The following is a 10,040-nucleotide window of genomic DNA, read 5'->3' on the forward strand; positions in this document are numbered from 1 at the left end:
GCCAAACATCCCTGCTACAAACTTTGATTTCAACCCTCCCAGTTTTTGAAACAGCTACCTACAGGATACCCAACTTAAAAATTTTCCTTCACTTGATCATTCAAAACCAAAACACCCCTCCTTCAGTCCAGCAAAAAAAAAATCCAAAGGGAGTATAAAAGTTATTTTCTTAAAAATAAATTCAAACTGAAACACCACCCTCCCTCCCACACTTTCTGTCCACATGATATAAACACACACACACACACACTCTTTTCTTTTTTTGCTACGGCAGGTTGACACAGTTAAAGTAACATTAAAAACAAAATCTATGCTTGTGCACAAACAATTGGGAAATTATCAAAACATACACCCACACGCAGACTCCGTGCACCCACACGCTCCCCCATCCCAATAAATGGAAACAAATGAAATGAAAACTGGATTTTTCCTGCATTTGTATTACTGTAGCAGTTACTGAGAAGCAGCAGGAAGCAGTCTGCTTTATACTGTTTTCCATTTCATACATGGTATATGTGCTGTGCTTTTGTGCCTGGGCTTCCTCCTGCTGGATGGCAGCCAGCTACACACAGTGCTTATCTCCAATGGACACCTCGGAATTCTTTGCTGATTAGCAATAAGAATATATCAGTATGCTGAAATTATACAAAAATATTCAGCTAGAGAGAAACGCTTGCCATAATATAGCATCTATACTGCCAGCATCGCTCAAGGGTGGTTTGAGAACCAAATTGGCACAACTAGAAAGTCAAAATGGAGCCATGCCTATTGCTACTGCCCTGTCTCCACACGAGCTGGCATGTTATTACAGTAACCACAACATTCTTCTTTGAGCTGCAGTCCTAAATCTCCAAGGGAGTGAATGAGGATGGAGATAAATAAATATCCAATTTATTCTAAAGGGGGTGTGGGGGGGGTAAGGTTGTACATAGTAGAGCTCACAAGATACACAACTGAGTGTAAGGCACAAATTTACATGTGGAAGAAAACAGGCTATTCACAGATGTATTTCCACCCAAAATAAAACAAAAACAAAAACTCGTGCAGTAAGACCATAATCTTTGTATGGCTCATGCCAGCATATGAATGAGTTCACGCTGTCTGTGGATTTCTGTTTGCCATCTCACATGCAAGGGTGAAATGAGATGGCAGAGAACAAGCTGGTGCCTTTACAGAAAGTATTAGATACTGACAAGACCATGTTCACAGCAATGGGGCTCATACTGCAGCTCTTAAGAGCTTCTTCTGCAGTTAACTCTAGGAAGATAGGAACTGGGGAGGGGATTTTGGTTTCTTTGTTTGCTGCCTGACACAGAGGCAGGAAAGCCAGCCAGCAAAATAAACCTACATTTAAATAAATATTCCCCTTTTTTGTTTTCCAGAAAAAAAGATCAAACAGTCCAAACACAAAAGTTCAGAATTCCAGCTCCAACTTATTTAACTCACTGAATTTATTGGAAAAATAAAAAGAGTTTTCATTACTCCAGTTAATGGGTTTCACGTTAAATAGGCATAATTTTCAATGTATTTTTTCCCCCTTCTGGAGAGCTGCTCATACGATGATATGCAGAAGTAATTTCCTTAGGGATAAAAAAGACAAAAGGATGAACAATAAATAAGAGGAGTTACTTGCGTTAACAGTCACATGTTACTCATTAAAAGAGAAGAGTAGCAGAAACCTATGACATAGCTGTTGCCCAACATGGCAATCTGCTATAACCAAATAGCTGTAACACTGATGGGCATTTCACAGTACCTGCACATAGTAAACATCTGCCATAGTTCAGTTAGAGTTAGCTTAATCAATTAATTCATTTTTTGTTGTTGCTTACTCCCGCCCAACTTTTTTTTTGCTTTCTCAGTTCCAGATGCTCCATGCAGTTGAGAGTGAAGAATCACAGTCATTGTTCATGTGTGTGCTTTTGGCTCAATGTTTGTGGTTAGTCTTTTGAGTAAAAGAACGGCTGTATTGTGGGGTGGGTCCTACAGTTGCAAACTGTGGATTGCATGGCCCAATTGTTAAAAAATATTCCACTTTCCCCAGAGAGCAATACATCCTCAGCTTAGCAACAGCATTTGTGTCAGCTGAAACTAGCAACGTGGTTGCTGAACACTGGCTTTTTAAGGGCATATTCTGGTCACCTGTTGCTCCCCCCCACCCCACGGTGATTATGTACATGCATCGTTAGGCTTCATGGATGTGGAAAGAGGGGAAAAGGAGGGTTTGGGGGGTACATCTGGTTTTAATGAAGGTGTGCGTTTCAACCCTGATCTTGTCAGCGAGTTGTATGTGGTGAGACTGGGCTGCCTAGATACAGTCACAGTCTGACCCTGAGTAGCATGGACTTGTATTGAGTCCACTCTTTGTGGGGCAGGAGGGGGATTGTCACCCCTGCCAAAGCTCTGATTTCTGGAAAGATGAGAGGAATTAGAAGAATTAGTATTATTTCTTTTGAGAGTCGATGTCTGATGATTTCTTGTAAGTGAGTTCGTAGGGTAGTTTCTCTTGTAGTCCACATTATAAGCAGAAGAATGCATTTCCAATCGCTTGCCCAGACCACTCTGAGATAGAGATGAACCAGGAGGACCCAAGGAGGCTTCCCTCTGGGGTACTTTTGGTGGCATGCTATCCAGGTTTTCTACCAGATTCACCCCATGGTTGGGGCTCTTTCCGCTGAGATGGTCCTTTATGGTTTTGTACTCAAGTGTGGCATTTTGGTCCTCCATTGCCATCTGTGCTACATCACTCATTTTGGGCTGATCAACATATTCGTGCTGATAGCCTTGCTGAGAAATGGGCAGGACAACAACACTTGGGATGTGGCTGGGAGAAGCCCTTAGTGGAAGGTCAGTGGGGATAACAGGTGATGCCATAGGGGGGATATCTTTTGTACAGGCATTGATGAGGTTCTGGTTTCTTTCCCAGTCTCTGCTACCTCGGCTGGGCTTCCTCTTTTGCTGGAGGGTTGGGGTGGACTCTGGGGTTGGTAGAGCAGCCAAGTCCAGGTGATGTTGGTCGGCTTTGATGAGCATCTTGGTAGTGCTGCCTGGGGTAGCAAGTTTGCCATTGTGCATCAGGGGTGTGAGAACAGCTTCAGGCTTTGGCTCCTTGGACTGACTGTCCCCAAAGAGGCTGCTGAGCTTGGTGACACTGCTCATGGAGCCTCGTCGGGAATGGGCAAGTTCCTTCTCCTTTCTCTGCACGATGGTCACATCTCTGCGTCGATGGTCACAGATGCAGTATACTATGATTCCTGAGAAGACAGCTCCCATGACAAAGGCAAGAATGACCGCAATGGCCAGGAGGGTGACAGGCACCAGCTGATCATGACCTTTGAGATAACTCTCACGAATCACTCCTGAAACAAATATCACAAAGTGGTAAGCAAAACAGTACAGAGAAAAGTGTCATGCTCAGAGATAATGGACTGCATATATATTTGAACTTCTCCATTCTGAATATCAGTTTGACTGAACATTTCAAAGGTGTTTTTACAGGGCCACATGACCTTGGATTTGCCCACTATGAAATGGTAATGATGCTACCTAGTAAATTGACTTCGATCCAAAGAACTACTAGAGTATGCCTTGAGGGAATACTGACTGTCCTTTGAACAGCAGAACTTCCTGGAGCCATACCACAAGGTATTTTAGAAGTTTCTTCTCCATTTCAAAAGCTTAAAGCTCCTGATATGCACAGAACAAGTTGTGTGGCTCCTTGGACTCTGGTCATTGCTTATTTTGATCAGTGTATATACATACACAGTATAAATTCAGTTCTGTAGCAGACTTTTGGAATACTTGGACTGATATATGGATACCCAAGGTTGAAAGCCTTTCACTATAATTCAGTGTATCGGTGAATTTAGACCTTGTTTTGAGCACAGATTGGCAAGTATTTAGGTTCTGTGTTACCAAGAAAAAGGTCACATCTAACCTCTTCGTCTATAGAAGAGAGTATGATTTCAATGCCAGTTCCTGAATGTTTTGTTTTGTTTTAGGGCTGCTCTTATTTTTAGCACATATCTTCTTTTATCCCTTCCTTATATTTCTGTTATATGCACATGTGGCACTTGTAGAAACGAACTGGCAAAGAGATGCGATGAATGCCACAGGTATAGTCTCCACTGTTCTTTCAGGAATAAACAAGGCTTGCATGTGTATGCAGTACATTCTGTCTCGATTTTCTTTCCAAACAACAGCTCCCTTGTGCCACATCATGAATAGCTTTTGAAGCATGCCTGAGTTTAAATACAGTTTGTCATGCAGCATAGGTGGCAGCTGTTTGGGAAGAAAATGGAGACAAAAGTTTTCTTCACATATGGAAGTCTTGTGTGTTCCTCAAAGAGCACTGGGGACCACATCAATGGCAATCACTGTATCAGTTCATCATCATTTCCAGTCAAATATCTTTCTTCACTGCTCCCATCTCCTTTTAAAGTTTCATCCCCTAGTTTTTCCCCATTTCCTGCATCTGGATTTAAAAGTAGGTGTCCATGTGTATGAATATTTTGTGCACAATGAGACAGAAGGATGATACCTTAACCTGCACTGAGTTAAAATTTTGTTTCTTTTAAAGAACAAGAAATTCTTGCCCCAATTTCAAGTGTCTTTTCTATACAAATTATTTAAAATGACAATGGGGGAAAACTCAATTTTTTCGAGACTCTTTTTAGATAGGCAAGGGATGACTTCTTTGCCGAGATCTTTAATACTTCAGCAAAAACTTCACTAAGCAAGACCTGGCCAATCCATGGTGTGGTTCTGTTCTTACAGCTGGTGTTGAGTGTCAGTTGTGTTTCTAGGAATGCTCCCTGTTCCAGCTGTTCTCTAGCACTGGTTTAGGACTGTGCATCTCCATACAGAAGACGATTCAAATGTGCTCACTGAATCATAAGCAACATTTGCAAAGAGGGTACTTTTCCAATTTTTAAAACTTTTATTTTTTAAATTCAGCATGCCATGTTCTGAATGGATAATAGTACTCAACAAGATCAAGAGACAAAGAAAGATGTTAACACATGTTACAACACAGAGCTCTGAACAATCTCAAGATTCCCCCCTAATTTCAAGCTTCCATACCTTGGGGTACTATCCATAGCCCTGTACACACAGGGCCTTTTTAGTATGAAGGAAAAAAAGTCTGAACATGGGATGCCTTCTTGCAACAATGGAAGATTTTCCTACTTACAGAAAAGGATGGAGAAGCTCTGTTTGCATTGATTGCCATATGTGCATTAGAATTACTATTAGTAGACCAAGTGAATAGATTATGAATGATGCATGTATCTTTCACATTCATTTAAAAATAAATGCTAGGTCAGCATTTTTAAAACTGGGTCTTTGAGGCATGTGAGAATCCATGAGAGTACTTCAGAGTATCTGTGATTCCTTTATAAGGACAGAAACCATGCTCTCTCATGCCCACCCAGCTATCACAGAGACCTCTAAGTTTTCTAGGAATGGAGACAGGGCTTCTCTACCTCAAGGGAAGGTGCCAAAACAGGCTTTCTCCTCTTTTGAAGGCTGTGAGCTTGTGGAGCTGCTACAAACTGCAATTACATAGACAACAAGTCACCTCATAGTACTAACCAGAAAGTGTGCTGATTTGTTTTTGAGATCCTGTAGCTCAGCCCTAGGAACTGTAAACTGGCTGAGTAGCACCAAAAAGGTACAGTCCCAATACATCCAGGTCTATACCTGAAATACTTGCATTATTTTTCAACACAAAGGTTTTCACCACAGAGACACTACCCTGCATCAACAAAAAATAAAAACCAATATTGATTTCAACTGAACACTGGAATCTCTAAAAGGTTTTCCATGTTCCTTCATCCTGCCTCTGGCTAGAAGTTATTAACCAATAAGGAAGTTTCTTGCTGTCTCCATCTCAAAGTCTCTTTCAGTCAAGGGGTGACACTGATTAGAATATAGGTTAGGCCTTTTGAGTGACCTTTTGAATTATGGCCCTACAGAATCAGCTACACGCTGAGAGTTAACCTTGTAGGACATGTACAGACATTACAAATGTTTTACTTAACGCTTGTCTTTAAAGTGTAGTTAATATGATTGTTCTAAGACCAATAGAGGAGGAAGGCCTCAATGGGGTACGTGGGGCTGTCTGGTGGATGGTGAATGAAGGTGTAGGCATGAAGTGTCTGGGAAAAACTTGGGTCACATGGGTTACCAAAATTTGAGAACTGCTGCACTAGGCCTTTTTGCACAGCTAGGCAGAAATAGGCTTGCCAAGTCCCCCCGGGGGGCGGGGAAAACCCCGCCCCAGAGGCCCGTTTCCCGCCGGCGGATCAGGCCCCAATGGAAACCCCACTCCGACGTGCACGTCACCCGGAAGTGACGCGACCACGCCGGGCACGCTGGGGGCAAGGCCATGGTCATCCGAGGGAAAACTCTATGGTTTTCCCTCGGATGGTCGTGGCCCTGCCCCCAGCGTGCCCGGCGTCGTCACGTCACTTCTGGGTAATGTGCGTGCGGTGCGCGTACGCGCCCTCCAGCCGCCAGCCGGGAGTCCCCTGCTGCGGCTCAAAAAGCACTTGGCAACCCTAGGCAGAAAAAGACAAAAACAGCACATCTGTCCTCCCGTTCACCCACCCATTAACTGTTGTTCTTGTGTGCCAAAACAGATTTTGAATGACTTAAAAAATGGTTTAATTTTAAAAACCTTGTACCTCTTCCCAATAGCAGTCGTCGTATTAGTAGTTGTACTGAAGTATTCACTTTCTATTAAGGCAACTTTTGTTTGTAACCAAGCTTCTGTGAGTGGATTCCCTTCTGGATCAAATAGGGTTGCCAGATCTGATCTCTGCGCCAGTGGGGGGGTGGGAGGGAACTTTCTGGGAGCGGGGCAGAGCGACGTGATGATGTCATGCAGAAGTGACATCATCATGTTGGGGACGTCATGTGGCGACGGTCTCATTTTTGGGCAAAACTCTATGGTAAAATTGGCATCAAACCATAGAGCTTTGCCCCCAAACCCGATCATTGCCATGTGGCATTCCTGACGTGATGAAGTCACTTCTGCGTGATGTCATCATGTTGGGGATGTTCCATGGCGATGTCACTGTTTGAGGGCAGGGTTTCCCTCTCCGGCCAGCTGGCTGGTGGTGGGCAGAAGCCCCCCAAACCAGGGGATCCCCCAAACCAGACCTAAAAACATCTCTATTGCAGTAGCAAGACAATAAGGCCAGTTATGGTATACATGAAAACTTTATGAAGATACAGCTTATTCAAATAATAAGTTGGAATCATGTTTTACACATAAACTATCTCCAAGTGCGACTGAAACACAGTTTCATGGAATGCTTAGATAAGCAGCTCTCTAGAAACAGTGTGTCCATGTGACAGATCTGCTGTCCTTTTATAAAAACAGTATGTACAAATAAATGATATATACAAAGCAAATATACCATATATAGTTTCTAAAAGCTTGAAATCATAATACTTCATTTTGAAATTACAGTTGGCTTTCCATGGAAATTATTGTGGTATGATGAGTGGCTTACAATTTCACACAAAGAATGAAAAGCAAGGAGAATGGCTCTTTTGGGCATTAAAAAAAGGTACATTTCCTCAGTAAATGGAAGCAGAAATGGTTTAAAAAATGCTCTTTGTGACATGGTACAACCACCTAATGTGCCTCTATCACGCCAAATACACATGGAGGATTGCTGGTTTGAAGGGGCGTCCATGTAGGGTTGCCAACTCTGGCTTGGGAAATTCCTGGATATTTGGGAGTAGAGCCAGGGGAGGTCGAGGTTTTGGGAGGGGAGAGACCTCAACAGGGTAGAATGTCATGGAGTCCACCCTCCAATGCAGCATCTTCTCTGGAGGATCTGATTGCCGTCTAGAGATCAGTTGTAATGCCAGAGATATCCAGGCCCCACCTGGAGGTTGGCAACCTACTTCCATGCAAAAAGGTCTTTACATGTGGAAAGTTCACAGATCAGGATTAAGGCTAAAGTCTCCCTTGTGAAGTGGAAGCTTTCACCATGCAGGGAGATTCTGACATGGTGGCACTCCCAAGTAAACAACCACCCTATGGGTTCATGAACCTGTGACACATGCCTGCCCAAATGTCTGAATTTTCTTGGAGAAGAAAAAACAAGTTCCTGACAAACTGTTCTACTGACAAACTGGGGCCAGTTCAGATGTTAGTGTGCATGTCTCAGAAGCAGACTTTATTTATTTATTTATTTATTCCCTGCCTTTCTCCCCAATTTGGACCCAAAGATGCTTATGTTATTCTCTTCTTTTTTATTTTATTCTTACAACAACCCTGTAAAGTAGCTTAGGCTAAGAGTGTGTGACTAGTACAAGGTCAGCCAACAAGTTTCCATGGCAAAATGAGGACTCAAACCTGAGTCTCCTGGATCCTAGGTCAACAGTCTGACCATTACAACACACTCTGCCTCATCCTTGTCTGGGAAGCAGGACTTAGAACTGTACATGTCTGCTGCAGTATGTAAGGAAATCGCATGTAAGCCAGTTGCCAGCATGTACACATGTACATAAGATTTGCATGATTTGTACAGTTCCAAATTCTGTTCCAGTACCCCATCACTAAAGTCTGAACTGGCCTTATATAGCCTGATTCTAAGATGTGCTGAGTCTTTAACAATCCCAAGGATATAACTGGTGCCAGAAACCAATCTCAGACAGTGAAGGAAGAAGGCGCAACATGTGCATTATGACATGACAACTCTTCTAATTGCCACAATCTAGTACACATTTACTTGACAGTCAACTCCACAGGGTTGTGCCACTTGTCAAATTTCTCCAGCCTTTTTGTTGTTCTGTTTTCATAAAGCCAGGATTCATGTGTTCTCTTATATGACACATTAAGAATAAATTTGTTCAGAAATCTTGGACTCTCTGATAGATCAAATGTGTCTCTACTAAGATTTTTTTAACGGGGGATCAGTCATTGAGGGTTTGTGTATTTAGAAGTGAAAATGTTTGGGTAAAATTTTGATTTGATCCTTATTGGCTTATTGAATGGCAGCACCGTAGACCTGCTTACACAGGGATGCTGTTGTGCAATTTAAATATTGTACCTGTTCTAAAGCTATTGTTATGGTGACTGCTAATACAATAAAATGTTATGTATATAATGTCATGCAATACTATGCAATTGCCTCCTTGATAAAGCTATTCGTATGTGTCTATAGATGCAAGGATTGGGTGCCTCACAATAGTGTTTCTTTTTCTTATGTTCAATCTGTGAGCCCCAAATAGTCGCAACTTGTTACAAGCCTGATTTTGTCTTATTTGTAATCTCAGATAGATATGCCAAAAAATGAAGAGAAGCCCAAGAGTATGAGCTCTCTAAAAATAGATTCTAGAGTAGGCTAGACAGAACAAACAAGTATGGAACTCTAGTGAAACCATTGCTATGGCTGTGGTGAATCAAAACAAACAAGCTAGCATTTATGGTATAATTCTGTTTTCTCCAGAATTTCATAGATGAAAACAGGGCCATTCTTTTATACATATAGCATCCACATTCCCACATCAAAGGTCAGTGCCTGAGCACCTTCCACCTAATGCCTTGGGAGTACTTTTCTTCTCCTGCTGTATTGTGAATTCATTTTATTAAAGTGATGTATAGCTTACTTTTCCATGAAGTTTGTTTAAAGTGGCTAACAATTTATCAGAATAAGCATTCCAGTAACCAGAATGCTGAAACTAAACCCATTCTGAAATGTTTGCTCTCTAGGCAGTAAGTATGGATTTTGGAAACTACTAAGAAAAGTTTTAAAGAGACACCTCCAGAAACTCCAGCACAGGCAAAACGGGAACAATGATTTGCCAGAGATGAGCACCAGAAAATAACAGAAGCTGTTCCTGACCAATAATGGTGGAACCTCTGTAACTATAGCCAATAACATTCAGACCACTGTGGACACTGACTTTGAATTTGTTTCAATCCAGGCAGAATATTTTAATTACCGTTTGTACACAGTTTAGTAACTGCCACCAAATTTCCACCCAATAATGGCTGTTTCCCTCCCCCCCACAAAGGA

At 42.1% G+C, this 10,040-nt stretch overlaps 1 protein-coding gene across 1 annotated transcript in view; it reads right to left on the minus strand.

Annotated features, from left to right (window-relative positions):
• Positions 1-1,498: 1,498 nt before the first annotated feature.
• The window catches only part of LOC107124621 (semaphorin-6A-like), a 232,193-nt gene continuing 223,651 nt past the window's right edge, over positions 1,499-10,040 (minus strand). The window contains 1 exon segment of the mRNA XM_015428117.1: positions 1,499-3,359. Within this exon segment, the coding sequence (XP_015283603.1) occupies positions 2,170-3,359 (1,190 nt within the window). The 3' untranslated portion in view covers positions 1,499-2,169.

This window comes from Gekko japonicus, unplaced genomic scaffold (genome assembly GCF_001447785.1).
Source record: "Gekko japonicus isolate JY-2015 unplaced genomic scaffold, Gekko_japonicus_V1.1 scaffold485, whole genome shotgun sequence".
NCBI lineage: Eukaryota > Metazoa > Chordata > Lepidosauria > Squamata > Gekkonidae > Gekko > Gekko japonicus.